Source organism: Somniosus microcephalus, chromosome 3, assembly GCF_052327205.1.
Source record: "Somniosus microcephalus isolate GS21.2 chromosome 3, FLI_Smic_1.0, whole genome shotgun sequence".
NCBI classification, from domain to species: Eukaryota; Metazoa; Chordata; class Chondrichthyes; order Squaliformes; family Somniosidae; genus Somniosus; species Somniosus microcephalus.
In genome coordinates, this window is record NC_140989.1 from 274870590 (window position 1) to 274887501 (window position 16912).

Below are 16912 nucleotides of genomic sequence, written 5' to 3' on the forward strand. Positions count from 1 at the left end.
ATGGGCTTTCACCCCATCAATTAAGCTGCATTTGAATCAATGTCTTTGGGGTGAGACAACATCTAACCCACTACACCACCTGCAAAGGTACATAAAATGTGAACTAAATGCCACTTTGGTAGGAAAAACAGAAAGGTAGAGTATTATTTAAATGGTGACAGATTGGAAAATGTTGATGTACAAAGGGACCTGGGTGTCCTTGTACACCAGTCACTGAAAGCAAACATGCAGGTGCAGCAAGCAGTTAGGTAGGCAAATGGTATGTTGGCCTTCATTGCAAGAGGATTTGAGTACAGGAGCAAGGATGTCTTACTACAGTTGTACAGGGCCTTGGTGAGACCACACCTGGAGTACTGTGTGCAGTTTTGGTCTCCTTACCTAAGAAAGGATATACTTGCCATAGAGGGAGTGCAGCGAAGGTTCACCAGACTGATTCCTGGGATGGCAGGACCGTTGTATGAGGAGAGATTGGGTCGACTAGGCCTGCATTCACTAGAGTTTAGAGGAATGAGAGGGGATCTCATTGAAATGTATAAAATTCTGACAGGGCTAGACAGACAATGTAGGGAGGAGGTTTCCCCTGGCTGAGGACAAGGGGTCACAGTCTCAGGATACGAGGTAGGACATTTAGGACTGAGATGAGGAGAAATTTCTTCACTCAGAGGGTGGTGAACCTGTGGAATTCTATACCACAGAAGGCTGTGGAGGCCAAGTCACTGAATATATTTAAGGAGGAGATAGATAGATTTCTAGACACAAGGCATCAAGGGGTATGGGGAGAGCGGGAATATGGTATTGAGATAGAGGATCAGCCATGATCATATTGAATGGCGGAGCAGGCTCGAAGGGCCGAATGGCCTACTCCTGCTCCTATTTTTCCATGTTTCTTTCTAGTGCCCTGAGCATGCGGGCAAGCATAAAAACAATTATTTCTGCAAATATGCCCACAGATAAGCTTGTGATCTGCAGTATAACAGATAGACTATATAAACAAATAAAAACAGTACCCAAGAAACAATTACAAGTTTTCAGAGAAAAACTGGTAATACTTTGAACTGGGGGGGGGGGGGGCCGCGGCGGGGGCGAGTAAAGGAATTTATAATAGAAGAAGTGCACTGGCATGTTATGTTTCCATCAGGAATGGTTCAGCTGAAGTGAATTGTGATGGAACAGTAGTGCCTGAAGAGGGCGCCAGAGGAACTATTCACATGCTGTCATTTTATGACCCAACGAGATATCCATTTGCTCGGAGAAACATTTCTGTTCTGTACAGAAGAGTTACAATTGTAATAACAGATGCCCAAAGTGTGCAATTCGAATGGAGGGCTTCAAAGTCAAAAACTCAGACAGAAGGCTCAAGGACTTTATGCAGAGATTGCTAAAAGAGGAAAGGTGGAAAACAAAGCTGAGGAGCTATGCTGCTCTTTACAATTTCAGAGGTTATGCGTTCACACCACGATTCCCTACACACCATGATCCTAACCTCAGTCACACCTCCAGGGGAATTGCTGAGTGCAAGTCATAATATCTCCAGCAGGAGGGAGGGAAATATTGGACAACACGTCTTAATAGCCAATTTCACAGTTGTACTGGTAGAGGGCTAGGAGAAGGTCACCTGCCGCACCCTGTTCTACAGGGGTTAGAAAGGTAGAAAAATACAAATAGATGTTCCTCACAACTAGCTGATACGTTAAGTGTACCAACATGCTGTGTCACAGAGTGCTAGCAAATAGGTTGATGGTCACATTTCCCACCATGATAAATACTGCATTTTATATTTTCTGGTAATTTCCTTTGTCCTACAAATAAAAGAAGCTAGCAGAATATATATTTTAATACATATGGGTGTAATTTTTAAAACAATTCCAATTGTCAGTGATGGGGAATTAAACACTTATTCACTTCTCGACATCCAGCATCAACTTTAATAATGGGCAGCTGAACACTAAAGCTCCATCGGCTCTGTCCCAGAAATGTGTCTCAACATCCCCACCCCTCAGAAGAGCACCTTGTATTGCAACAATCTGAACTTTTCCACTTCAATTGTGTTACAGGAAACTCTCGATTTACCGGCACCTAAATAACTGGAAATCTCTGTTAACCGGCAAAATTCAGGAGTAGGTTCAGGTAAGTTTTAATTCATATTAGTGGCCGTTCCTGGATCTTGTGGCCGGGATCCTGCACCTGTTGCTAAGCAACAGGGAAGCTTGGATCTCGTGGTCAGGTTCCTGCACCTGTTGCTAAGCAACAGGGACGCTTGGATCTTGTGGCCGGAGTTCCTGCACCTGTTGCTAAGCAACAGGGAAGCCTGGATTTGTGGCTGTGTACGGAGCTCTCGTACCTTTTACTATACCTCTCTGTAATCCGAACTTTTTGATAAACCGGCACCACGCCGGTCCCATTGGTGCCGGATAAAAAAGAGTTTCCTGTACTACTGCAGAACAGCCCTTAATAAAGTATAATTTCCTCCCTTTAAATAGTATTTAAGGGCAAAATATCCTTTTTGTTTAAAAACTATATTTTTGCCACTCAGCATATGGAAATGCATCAACGTCACATGCATATTTAATCAGGGCTGTTAAATGCATTTACAACAAAACTATCAAATGAAAGATAAAATATTACTTGAATAGATTGATCTCTTAGATAAATCAACTTAAGTAGACTATCATACACTACATAAAATGTGTTACACTAAGTGCATTAAAAAAAAAACTAGCAAATAAGTATAATATATTTAATATTCAAACATTGGTTAGTTTTAGTGGATTCATACCCCATTGGTAATTTTAGAAAGTTCTGTTCCAAACTGTGCTGGTCCGGCTGTAAGTACCACTCTACCAAGGAATGGGTGGGAGATGATTTGGACAGCTCGAGGTGGCAGCTGTTCCTTCTGTTGCTGACTGGACAATTCAATCATCTCCTGCATAAAGCGCAGGCCATCCTCAGCATCATGTGCACTGGCTGCCTGGAGGAGGAGAAAAGCAATATGTTGTTCATTCATTACTGGATTCACTCTTCCCTCGACACAAAAGGCAGCAGCAAATTGCCATTCTCGTTTCCACTTTCATCTCTTGAAGATGCAGTGCTTAATTACTAGCTTAAAAACAAATTAGTTTCCCTCTGCATTTGGGTGTAAGTAGGTTTGTGCACGTTTCTCCTTTTCCATCCGTTTCCCTGGCCTGGCCCTTCTTTTTTAAAAGAGAGGAGAATACTTATGAATCGCTGGCAGAGATCAACCGATGAATTTGCTTTGTGTACTTCATGGCCCGGATGTTGCGCGGCCTATGACCGTATACGCTAGCGTACGCAGTCGTAAGTGCCCAGCAAGTTCTGGGTTTCCACATGTGCTGCGCATGCACAAAAACCCAGAACTTGCAATCTGTCAAGTTTCAGCTCATGCGCAGGAAATGGACATTCACTGGCGGACAGCTGGGCTATTTGGTGTAGGGCCTTCTTTTACCAGCATAAGGGTTTAAATAAATATTAAAATAAATTTAAAAAAATCATTTAAACATTCAAAATCTTTTAAAAATTAGTTTAGGTTATTTTAGGCCCCTTTAAAAATGTTTACATTTATTTTCAAAAAATTAATTTTTGTTTTAAATGTTTAATTAAATTGTATTTTTTATTAATTTTAAACATGTGGTGATTTATTTTTATTTAGGTTGTGTGGAAGTGTTTTTTATGTCATTCCTATTATGCTTCTGGGGATTCCGTATGTAAATGGAATCTCCATAAGCATAATGGGAATCCCCCTTTTTGACTGGTTGGGCCAGCCCACGTGATCCCAGGGACGCTTGCGAACCGCATGCTCCCCTGGGATACGTGGGCCTTTACACAGGCGACGCCTGCAGGCCCAGGACTGCAAGAGTCCGAAGATACAGAGGCACCAGGTAGGTGCGTACTTTTCTTGCGGATCGGAGGCATTCGCCCACGGGAAGCCTCTGACTGCAATTTCAGGTTCCATATTTTCTCTCAGATTGCAGAACACAAAAGGGATCCTGATTTTCTACCATTAAAGCCCATTTAAAACTGTTTTTGTATGTTTTTGCACACATTTTGCTTCTAGTAATTCATTAAAAAATAAGTTTGTTGATCTGTTTTTATTCCACTTCATTCATTGATCATATGGAAGTGACATTTGCCTATACATGATAGATTAATTTGTCATTACTTGCAATGCATCCCACAGACTCTCATGTATTCTGTTTCTACTATTAGATCCACTTTACAAACAAATGATTTTCTACCTGTTTTCATTCATTCTATCATTTCCCATTGAATTAATATTTTAAGCGGCATATATCCTACATCCATTGAGTACTTTATGGGCTACAGGATATAGCAGCAGCTTCACCTGGTTTGCATGCTGAACCAACTGGACTCTGCCATCCTTGAGATGAATTAGGCTGACTCCCATTTTCTTCAGTAACTCGAGGTGTTCAGGATTGTTGGCCATAAAATCCCTCGCCCTCAGATGTGACCTGATCCCAGGGCCACCACCACCTAACTCCCTGCAACAAAAAACACACAAGGAATTCAATTCCCATCAGCAAAAATGTGAAAAAGAGACTACATAAAATAATGAACCATTCTACAGAAAACTAGCTTAGCAAAGGCAATGAATTAACCCAAATACTCATTAACTTGAACTTGAATTGGATTTGCACAAATATAAACAAGTTCATCCCAAGATTTTTTAAAAACTGAAAAAAAAAAACTCAGAAACCATATTGATTGCACCACTTTGCAACCCATCAGTTCAATATAAGCATAATAATCTGTTTAATATAAATTTTATTAAAGCTAAGTTCACTTGCTATACTGAAACACAGGTCCTCAGTGTAACTTAAGTCAGTATACTAAGCCAAGTTGTTTTCTGTATTATTGAAAATGTTTCAGTTGTAATAGTCTGCTAAAAATAAAATGAACTTGGCAAGCAGCACATTTACAAAAAGATACATCACATACTGAATGATTGCTAACGTAGAAATGTCCTTCGTCTTTACAACAGGCCACAACGCAAACACCTCAGTATTATAATAATAATAGATAGTCACTGGTGACGTGTTTAATGTTCATTTAAAATCACAGTAATGCATTTTATGGGTTCAATTGGAAAAGACCAAACTTTGATTAAATGGCACATACACAATCTCAGGGTTTAGTAATAGCAGTTCTTACTGTCGGATGTTGGCCTTTGGGCAAGTTTTGTCCACCACGTTTTTAAAAGGTTCACGAATGCTGTTAGCATAAGAGGGATCATTTGGAAACAGAACCTGTGTATTAGGGCAAGACCAGTCAAAGTTGCTGTCGTCCAAATCTATGTAACCTGCCGTCTAGGAGGAGACAAAAAAAGATCAATGAGTGGTTGGGTTTGGGATCTGTTTGTTCAGTAGTCAGCCTTTGGCTGTATGAAGCTGGAAGGAGACCCATTGCTCTTCCTGCTTTCCTAGTTTCAGGCACGACCCATGCTTCACTTACTCAGGTTGGCGAATGTCCATATTTGGTGTGTTGTGTGTATTTGTGGGCGCAATGCTGAAGGACATACCTTTGTGATGTGATGGTTATGGGTTCTTCTCCCCACTGTCAGAAGGCCAAGGCAGAATATAGTTTGGTGTAGGGGAATGGAAAGGCTTCATGGCTTCATTGGCCTCTGAACTCTCCAATTGGAAGGGCAGAACCAAGATGTGCATTGGAGAAAGCCCTTCTGTCCACAGTTTCACCAGTACTCGGCTTTCAGGGGAAGGAGGCATTTTCAAAGTTGAGGTTTTCTGAAAGCTGAGAAGGTAAGCCTCAGTGGCATGCTCCAGTTCCTGAGAATGGGTGGTCCAGGTCATATTCCCAGGATTAATACAAGTTTTCTGTGTCATGTGATGATGTGGAGAACAATTCTGAGTACAGATTAGAACTTGTAAGTGGGTATCTAGAAGGACATGATTTTATTTTGGTTGAGAAGCTTGTTTATTTCAGCGACGCCATGCCTTCAAGTGACTTGTATTGAGAATCTCTGGGAAGGACACAGCCACTCTACTACAGGGACAGGGCTGACAGGGCGAGGGCACTTCCAGTACAATACATAATTTCCTTTGACGGGCTGGGTCAGTCATACTTTCTTGTGATTCAAGTCCAACTGGATTTTTCTGGGGATCTTTATAGGAGGACTGCACAACATCTGCCTCCATTCCCAGCCAGAGGCTTTGGATGGAGGCCTTTTTCCAGCTCATGATCTCCTGTAGTCGCATTGCCCAATGGTAATGGTTGATGTTTAGGAGACCCAGCTTGGCTGTGTGGTTGGGAACCTGTTGCAGGAGCGCCCTTCGCTCGCTTATGCTTAATGCTATTTTGAGATCTGTGCACCAAAGTTGTTCCAAAATCACAAATGTGGCTTCCTTTCTACACATAAATAAATCTTGCACACATGCAGCCAGTGCAAAGTCATGTCCATGTCTTTGTGAATCTGGCTAGTCCTTCCCTGATGTCTGGGGAAGGTGTATATAGGCAAACAAATGCTAAAAACACCAATGGTGGGCTGAGCGGTCAGTTTGCTGACTGCCAGACCCAATATGCCAAATGCAGCCAGCAGGAGCTGTATAGCTTTTGCTGCCAGTAGCAATTTTGGTGAGACACAGGAAATGCAGCTTTGCTCCAAAAGGACTGCAAGAGCTCCGGGTCTTGTTATTGGATGTAACCTTAGGAGTATAAAGGGGGCATTCATTTGTACAATCGTATAGTATCAAATCTGACAGCAATGGTATTGTCTTTGCAGTGTAGGTTTCCCTCCTTTTGTCTTTTGTTCATGCACCAGTAAATGAAAAATAAATACAAGAAAGTTCCAGTCATAACACACAAAAGCAGTTGCACAATTGGGGATAAGAAACAATGTAAATACACGTTAGCGTGATGTGACTGAGTCATGCACATTCTTTTACTAGAATAAAAAGTTTTAAAATGTCTAAGCGATCAAGGCCATTACAGTAGTTATAGGATTTTTAAAAAAATGTTCAGAAGATACTGGAAATGTGGGTCAGTCAGCATTCAAAGAAAAAAGATAAATTACGTTTTTTGGATATGATTTTTCTCAGAGATCATGGGGCAGTCTCAGCACAAAAATGCAGTTAAATTTCCTATTTGACACTAAATGTTGGTATAAACATACCACACAGTAGTTTCTTCTACATAAAAGCAATGGTAGTGGATTTCCTTTCAGAACTACTCAAAAGCATTATGGAGTGGCTTTTTATATCAATTTAGCTGCTTATAAACCACATGCAGTATCAGAGGTAAAAGTACTTATAAAATTCTAACAGGACGAGACAGACTAGATGCAGGAAGGATGTTCCCGATGGCAGGGGAGTCCAGAACCAGGGGTCACAGTCTAAAGATAAGGGGTAAGCCATTTAGGACAGAGATGAGGAGGAATTTCTTCACCCAGAGAGTGGTGAACCTATGGAATTCTCTACCACAGAAGGCAGTAGAAGCCAATTCATTAAATATATTCAAGAAGGAGTTAGATATATTTCTTAAGGCTAAAGGGATACAGGGAGAAGGCAGGGACAGGGTACTGAATTTGGATGATCAGCCATGATCTCATTGAATGGTGGAGCAGGCTCGAGGGGCCGAATGGCTACTCCTGCTCCTATCTTCTATGTTTCTATGAAGGAGGGGGTGTCTTAGGAAGAAAGGTTGAGCAGGTTGAGCCTATACTCATTGGAGTTTAGAAGAATGAGAGGGGATCTTATTGAAACATAGGATTCTGAAGGGGCTTGACAGGGTGGATGCAGAGAGGATGTTTCCCCTCGTGGGGGAATCTAGAACTAGGGGGCATAATTTCAGAATAAGGGGGCACCATTTAAAACAGAAATGAGGAGGACTTTCTTCTCTCAGAGGGTCGTGAATCTTTGGAATTCTCTTCCACAGAGAGCTGTGGAGGCTGAGTCATTGAATATATTTAAGGTGGAGATAGACAGATTTTTGAACTACAGGGGAGTCAAGGGTGATGGGGAGCGGGCAGGGAAGTGGAGTTAAGGCCAAGATTAGATCAGCCATGACCTTATTGAATGGCGGAGCAGGCTCGAGGGGCTGAATGGCCTACTCCTGCTCCTACGTCTTATGTTCTTATAACACACTCTGTTATAGCAGGAAGGGGAGAAAACTGTGTTCGGCTTAGAATCAGCCCATATAGACCAAGCTCTACATTTCATTGAAAATCACTGAGTAAAATTCAAATGAAGTTGTGCTAAAAAAGCAAAAACTATTTGATATATAGATTTTAACCACTAATTGAATTTGCTCATTTGGAGCATACTGCATCCAAAGTTGCAAAAAATCCAGTAAATGATTCTATATTATCACACTCATTATTACCGTCGGCTGATACGCACCTCTGTATTTCACATATTGGAGTGTTTGCACCTACCTCATTTTTCCTATTCTTGGTGAAGTTTGTAGAGAGCCAAAGTGGCAATAGATGGGCCTCAGTGGTGAAGATATAATCCTCAACATCAAAGAGGACATCTTCTTTCTCCGCAAAGAGAAGATACAGATATTTAAACATTTCAGCCAAGAAAAAGGAATCCATTCTGTGTAAAGAGAAGAGGAACAACTAAAAATAAACTCTAAATCCATGACTAGGTCTGACAAAACGGATGTATTTTTCTCTAATGTTGTTTTGGTAGCTGTCACTTTATAAAACTTCATTGGGTAAAGGGAGTTTAGCAGCCAGCTAAAGTCACACTGATACATTGGTTGTTGAGAGTTCTCTGGTAATAAGCTCGGGAGGGAATGTGAGACACAATTCTGAAATATATACAGGCTTCGTGATTGATTCAATTCGTAACTGACTTATGGCTCCTATTTGAATTTGAGAGGTTAGATATTTAAAATCCAGGATATCTTGGCAATCTTTTCCTTAAATATAAGAGACAATTTGATTTGAGTCTGACTAGTTAACATTTGGAGAATCTCAAACACAGCGTGAAAATCTCAATAAAACAGGCAGAAGACAGTTTGAAATAACTGATGTTGATATTCCTAAAGGATAAGAGGACAACTGTGTGTAGTCAGTTATAAATGATTTGATTCGTTCTTAAGATTCACAATCATGTTATTTTATCTATTCAAGAAGATAAATGATATTCTACTGTAAGTAACTATTACATCACTGTTTAGATTACTCACTTGATTAATAAATCCATTTTATATTTATATAAGTTTAAATGAGAGCTCATGATATTCTAACACTTTTAAAGACTGAAAGTGGAATGTTATGGAGAATAAAGATAATTTAATACCTGATATTAATTAACAAACAGGATTTGATGTTCATTTACCCAGTTATGTTACCAAAAGCTTAACTAAATCTCAAGGCAAGAGAGACATACAGGTTTAAGGTCAGAAAACAACCAAAAACTAGGTTTACACAAAAGTATTGTTATATACCTTTATGGTTGTAGGCTGAAGTTTGTCACGTGAACAGAAAAAAAAAATGTAGTTTCTAAAAAGAACTACACCGTAACACAATGCATCGTTAGCAATACCCATGCATTATTGACACTGCTATACATTTCCAACCAAGTCCAGAATCAGAGAATTACATAGAAATTACAGCACAGAAACAGGCCATTCAGCCCAACTGGTCTATGCTGGTGTTCCTGCTCTGCACGAGCCATCAGGAAATGGCTTGTAAACTGAGGGAGCGCTGCACCGTTTGGAGGTGTCGTCTTTCGGTCTGTCCTCGCAGGTGGATGTAAAAGGTCCCAATTTCAAGAATAAAATGTATGCATCTTATTAACCATTTTTTTTTAAACTGCTCCCCTTCTGTAGGTCATTTGTACCACTACTATGAGAGTAAACAAAGAGGCTGGGAGAACTTCCAGAATGGATTTGCTAAGGTTCTACACAAGATATTATTAGCAGAAATTAAAGCATATTGAATTGGAGGTAACCTTGTGATTGAGAGGTAGGAGACAGAGAGTAAGGACAAAAGGAATGCTCTCCGATTGGCAGGATGTGACAAGTGGTGTTCCCCAGAGATCTGTACTGGGGCCTCAGCTTTTCATCATATATATCAATGACTTGGATGAAGGAATAGTGAGTTGTATATCTAAGTTTGCAGATGACACAAAGTTAGGAGGCACAGTAAGTTGTGTAGATGGGAGGAAGAAGTTATAAAGGGACATAGACAGACTAAGTGAGTGGCAGATGGAGTTAAATGCGGGGAATTATGAGGTCATCCACAATGGATCTGAGAAAGACAAATTGGAATATTTTCTTAATGGTGAGAAATCAGGAACTGTGGAGGAACAAAGAGATTTAGATGTCCATATACACACATCACTAAAACCTAATGCACAGGTACAAAAAGTAATCAAAAAGGCCTTTATCACAAGGAGGTTGGAATTCAAAAGTGAGGAAGTGATGCTGCAGTTGTACAGAGCCTTGGTCATGCCCCATCTGGAGGACTGTGTTCAGTTTTGGGCATCAAATCTCAGGAAAGATATATTGGACTTGGGAGTGGTGCAGATTTATTGAAATAATACCAGAGCTTAAAGGGTTAAATAATGCGGACAGGTTGCGTAAACTTTGCTGGAGCTGTACCCCTTCCAAGGCCAATATGACCATCAATGAGCATGTTCATAGGGAGGTACACTGATCTGAAAAAAATTTCTAACATAAAAATGGTTGATCAAGGTTTCACATGATTAACTTTACATTGATTTTGTGGCTTCCTTGGTTGGAACTGAATTTCCCCAGCTCAGACACCATCTAATTGGTGTCCAGACTTCAAAATAATGATCAGTGTCACTACCCAAGGAGCTGCTCACTGACAGATCTCATAGCGGACGTCAGCAGAGGGCTGCTGGATCCCCCTGGAGAACCAGAATGGTTGCTGTCCACAGACCAAGTAAAAACATTGTTAACAAATAACAAAGATTGGAATGAGGGAAGAGACTACAGGAAATCTCTCTTAACCGGCAAAATTCAGGAGTAGGTTCAGGTAAGTTTTACTATATATTAGTGGCCGTGTAACCGGGGTTCCTGGATCTGTGGCCGTGTAACCGGGGTTCCTGCACCTGTGGCCGTGCAACAGGGACTCCTGGATCTGTGGCCGTGTAACCGGGACTCCTGCACAAGTGCCGTGTAACCGGGGCTCCTGCACCTGTGGCCGTGTACAGGGCTCTCGTACCTTGGTAAGTATACCTCTCTGTAATCCGGACTTTTTGATCAACCGGCACCACGCAGGTACCGGATAAAAAAGAGTTTCCTGTACTTCAGATTGAAAGTATTCCACAGCTTCAATTACCTTCATTCATAAATTTCTGTGGATTACACTAGGTTTTCCGCCTCTGGCAAAATAACTATTTTCTGGTCATAAACTACCAATATGAAATGCTAAAAGATCTGACCTGTCTTCATGGCTTCCTGTACGAACATCTTTCATTGCTGCAAAGCCACATGGTACACGAGCGTACTTATTCAGGTTCTCAATGATGGTCTTTCCCACCTCCAAGTAATATTTGTCACCTGTAGCCTGTTTGTAACAATAACTGTCATTTACACTTCAATCAGATCAATATTAAAAATTTCACGTCAGCTACTGGCCCAGTACACATCATGTTTTGCCAGAATTCTTTCACCTTTCAAACATCAATCAATTAAAAAAATACTTATTCGCATTTTATATCATAATAAAATTCCATCAAATAAAAGCAGAAGCTTACCTTATATAGGAAGTAGGTGCTTTCAGCAAATTCAGGTCTGAGGGGATGCTGAGCCCAGTGAACCCGAAAATCAGTGGTGAAAGCCTAGAGAAACAAGATCAAAAATTCAAATGAGGAAATTCTGATTTTTACAGAACAATGCAGAGATTTTTTTTTAAATTGAACACTTCTGCAATTGTAGGCATTAAACACTAGTAACAGCACTTGATGCACTAGTTCTTTGCAGTTTGATTGTTCAGTAATGATTAATTTAATAGAGCAGCAACCATTGAGTATTATGTAAATTAATTTGGCAATGTTTACCTTGAATTTATAAAACTCCCTCACTGCAACATTAGCTTCTTAGAGTTCATTCGTATGAGTTTTATCTCCAACAATCTTTTTACGAACACCAAAACATATCTCTTAAATTGAGAAACTTTGTGAAGGGCTAAGGCTCATAGACAGCATTAAGACTGAAGAGAGTAAATGTGACCACAAAACAAAATCAGGAAGTAATGATAAGGTGATGCCAAGCTTGGGGTTTAAAAGTCTGAAGATTGTAGGAGGATAAAGAGACTGAAGGATGAAAATATTAGTTAACAGTAGGAGACTGCAATTATTTGGGGATTTAAGGAGAGGAAGAGCTTAGAGGTTACACTAGCACAGTGGTTATATTACTAGACTAATAATCCAGAGAATGCCAGTTCAAATCTTACCATGGCAGTTTGATAATTTGAATTTATAAATCAAAAACTAAACTCTGCTATCAGTAAAAGTGGCCATGAAGCTGTCGTAAAAAACAAACTGGTTCACTAATATTCTTTAGAGAAGGGAACCTGCCATCCTTACCCGGTCTGGCCTATAATGTCACTCCAGTTGTACAAAGTATAAACACTGCAGCAGTTTAAGAATACAGCCCATCACTAACTTCTCAGGGAAACTAGGGATGAGCAATAAATACCGGCCTCGTCAGCAACACCCATTTCTCAAGAATAAATTAAAACAAATTGGAGCTTAGAAAAACTAGAGACGAAAGTCCAGAAGACCACTAACTGAGTAGTATTAATGAACCACAGAAAGACAAAAAAGATTGTGAATCTAAAGATTAGAAGGGGGCTGAGACAGCAATCACCTGTCAAACAAGTGCTTCACTGTATCCTGCCCAGGAGTGTGAGAAAAATAAAAAAGGACATTTTTCAGAAATGCCCAAAGCACTTCATCTGGAATAAATTACTTTGAAGTGTACTCACTGTTATGTAGACATATGTAGCAGCCACATTTCATACAGCAAAAAGTGAGATGAATGACTAGTTAATTTGTTTTTGATGATATTAGTTGAGAGAGGAATGTTGGTTAGGACGTAGGGAAAAAGATTTGCATTTATATAGCGCCTTTCATGACCACCGGACGTCTCAAAGCGCTTTACAGCCAATGAAGTACCTTGTCCAAATAGTGCCGTGGGATCTTTAACAGCTACATTCAGCAAAGTGCAAGAAAGAGACCAGCAGAAGACTGAAATATTAAGCTGGCAAAAGAAACACCATTGAAGGGAACAAAATAAGCCAGCTGAAGAGGGCTGGGACATCTGTAGAAACGCAGTTGCGGAAGTGGCAGACGAGACCTGCAAACGACTACTGCAAAACTTACATGTCATAAAAAGCCGCAGAAAGAACAGTCTTTATCTCCAGACTTTATCTATTAATGAGCAGCTTCACTGGAATTAAAGTCTTAATAAAGAACAAAAACTAATTTAACAAATTAAAGTACTTGGAAAGCCCTGCTACCTCTGGCAAGAAGTTGTGCTTTTTCGTAACTTGGTACAACATCTCGTGTGTCTCTATGGCTGGGCGAATATCTCCTTTTAACACCTAAAAGGAAATCATACAGTATTTGATGAAGACAGAACTGCACGCACTAGAAAACTTATTCATAACGTATCAACATATTTAAACATATCAAATAGAAACAGAAAATGCTAGAAATACACAGCAAGGGACACCACCAATATAGAGAAGAGGCGGCTAACATTTGAAGCATAACCTGAGACACAAGCGCTCTATTCGGAGCTCTGACACGGCAAGAAAGCCCCAGGTGGGCAGAGGAAACGCTTCAAGGACACCCTCAAAGCCTCCTTGAAAAAGTGCAACATCCCCACTGACACCTGGGAATCCCTGGCCCAAGACCACACAAAGCGGAGGAGAAGCATCCGGGAAGACGCCAAACACCTCGAGTCTCTTCGCCAGGAGCAAGCGGAAGCCAAGCGCAAGCAGCGCACGTCAACCCAAGCACCCCACCCACCCGCCCCTTCAACCACCGTCTGCCCCACCTGTGACAGAGACTGTAGGTCCGCATTGGACTCATCAGTCACCTGAGAACTCATTTTTAATGTGGAAGCAAGTCATCCTCGGTTCCGAGGGACTGCCCAAGAAGAAACACTAACACGTCTGTTGTCTTTACTGATGCTGACTGACCTGCTGAGTATTCCCAGAATTTTCTGTTTTAGTTTCAGGTTTCCAGTGTTTTCAGTTTTTTTTTCTTTTTATGCATCAAATAAAACTCAATTCATAACAAGATGATCTCAGCTTCATTTTATAAATTTCAACTGCTCCAAACTATAAAACAATTTGATCTACCAATTCAGCCGAACTGTGATAATATAATCAATTACAAATAGCTGTTACTAGCTAGCCAACTGAGATGCAAGTCTTGTTTCAATAAATTAAGTTTCACCCCCTTCACAAGTAACTGCCTGTAGAAGCAGGAGAAACACAAGACCAAGGGCCAAGGTTGAATAAATATAGTTATTTCCTTTGATAGAAGATATCAATGCAGTACTGTCACCAGGCAACCTCTGAAAGTAGGGGACACACCTCACATTATTTCACTGAGGAAAGTAATCAATATAAAAATACTAAACTAAAACAAACTTGAAAAGATTGCCAATACAAGTTCTATTCGGATATAAATTTAGCTGGGAGGGCAGTAACAGAACCTGAGGTCAAATGGTGTCACAAACCAACACGGTGAAACTTGTGTTGCTTATAGACGTCACCTGAACCAAAGGTTATATCACAACCTACAAACGCCTGTCCAGCTATGCATCACTTTTGTATTCGGTAGCACCTTACACAAAGGGCGGTGTTTGGATTGCCTGAGCTTCACACTTAAATGTAACTGAAGACACTTTCAGAATGGAAGCCTCAACAAAGGCACCAAGATACCAGTAAAGCTAACAAGAAACTATTTGAGTTTCTCACAAATGCCACAAAGATAACACTGACCAGATAAAACATACTGGCGAATTAACCTGGCTCTTCTCAATTCCTGTGTGTGGCAATAGTTGCCTCTCTAACTTTCCTTGTCTCCTTAGAGCAAGCACATTACCTGACCAACAGCCTGACTGAAATCAGGTTACTCTGAGCGACAGTGCTTTCCCCTCACCCTTTGGGTATCTATAAATGTGAAGCCTTTCTTACTCCAAGCCCGTGTAACTATCAGACTCAAAGGCTCATGGACTGCATTGGGCAAAGATCACCCAATAGAATTTCACCTCCACACTGCAGTTGTTGCTCACCTGATGAATTTTATTTCGATTTCCATTTAATCAGGAATACATGAAGCACACAACAAACAATTTCTTATCAACGGGATTGAAATAGTCTTTCAATGAGCCTCTTTAATTTTGTTTTATAACAACAGAAAACGCTGGAAAAACTCAGCAGGCCAGGCAACATCCGTGGAGAGAGAAACAGAGTTAACGTTTCAGGTCGAAGACCACGAAGGGTCTTCGACCCAAAACGTTGACACTGTTTCTCTCTCCACGGATGTTGCCTGGCCTGCTGAGTTTTTCCAGCGTTTTCTGTTGTTATTTCGGATTTCCAGCATCCGCAGTATTTTGCTATCGTAATTTTGTTTTATCCCGGGTTACATTTGTGCTAGATAGTAATCCTTTGTGACACAGCAATAAAACTGATGCGACCCATCCAATTAGTAAGACTACCAACAAATTTATCTTTAAAGCCTTTAGCCGCTATATATTTGTTTTTGAGACCAGGACTTTCCTTTTTTAGAAAGGTATTTCTCAGTGCTATGTCTTCTTGGCTTTCCCCACAACATTCACCAGATATGAACAATATACTGAACAGATGACCTGCTTCCAGGCTTTGCCAATGCCAATCTCACATCACTTATAAGATAAATCTTGCTTCTCTCTCCATGGGGAAGCAGCTGGTCTACACTCATCAACTCCTATTATGCATAATTGAGATCAATTATAGTGGACACCCACTGTCAATCTTTAATACCAACTGTTCTTACATCAGATTTGTTCTTTTATATTTTATAAAAGGACCACATGGGTCAGTGACACACCACATAGTGGCCCAGAATTTGCAGTTGGGATGATGGCAAACTGGCTGCGTTTGCCGTCATTCCGCCTTTGAAACTGACCGCAACTTCGGGATTTAGCACATGTGCAGGCGCTATACGGAAATCCTGAAGTTGCGGTCTGTCAATAACAGCTCAGAAACTGGCTGCACTGTGCCCCCCTCCCCCCACAGAGCCGGCAATCAGTGAAACCTCAATCATTAAAACTGACGAAAACTTTGGCTCTTCCACAGTAAATACGCTGTTAAAATCCCCACTAAAAGTTAGACCCAACGGGATTAGGTGTAATTGGGGTTTCAACAACGTATTGACTGCTAAACAAATGTTAAGAGCTGGGAAAAATCATTTAAATTTTGTGCAGTGTGAAATATGTCCATTTTAATAAAAATTAAAAATGAAGAAACTTTTCAAAAACATTTAAAAACATTTTTTTTTTTAAAAAGTTCGTCCATCTTTATTTCAGGTTTGCCTTTTCCCCATGTGAAAGCCCCAATTTTTCTTTTGTTCTCTCTAACTGTTTTGAAAAGTTAGACTTTTAAGAGCTTACTCACTTCCTTGTTCGCTGTCTAAGAATTCTGCGTTTTGATTGGCTGCTTAGACAGCCTGTTGACGTCACAACAGTAAGGGATACCCACTATACGCCGTTGAAATGAACTGAAGTCAGAAAACCCGAACTTCGCAACACAGGGATTGCGAGATCCTTGTGCGGAGCGTACTTTGGGGCCAGCAGTGAATGCATTCGCTTCGTTGCTGACTGCAAATTCCGGGCCAGTGTCTTTACCTGAGGATTTATATGCGATATGTTCCTGATTAGGGAG

General features: G+C 40.6%; 1 protein-coding gene across 1 annotated transcript in view; it reads right to left on the minus strand.

Moving 5' to 3' along the window:
• Window positions 1-16912, minus strand: part of edem3 (ER degradation enhancer, mannosidase alpha-like 3) — a 96891-nt gene that overhangs the window by 21529 nt on the left and 58450 nt on the right. The window contains exons 11-17 of the mRNA XM_085982570.1: window positions 13493-13576; window positions 11727-11810; window positions 11412-11536; window positions 8423-8585; window positions 5188-5342; window positions 4361-4517; window positions 2777-2968 (exon numbers count right to left, since the gene is read on the minus strand). Of these exons, the coding sequence (XP_085838696.1) occupies window positions 2777-2968; window positions 4361-4517; window positions 5188-5342; window positions 8423-8585; window positions 11412-11536; window positions 11727-11810; window positions 13493-13576 (960 nt within the window). The remainder of the gene's footprint in view (window positions 1-2776; window positions 2969-4360; window positions 4518-5187; window positions 5343-8422; window positions 8586-11411; window positions 11537-11726; window positions 11811-13492; window positions 13577-16912) is intronic.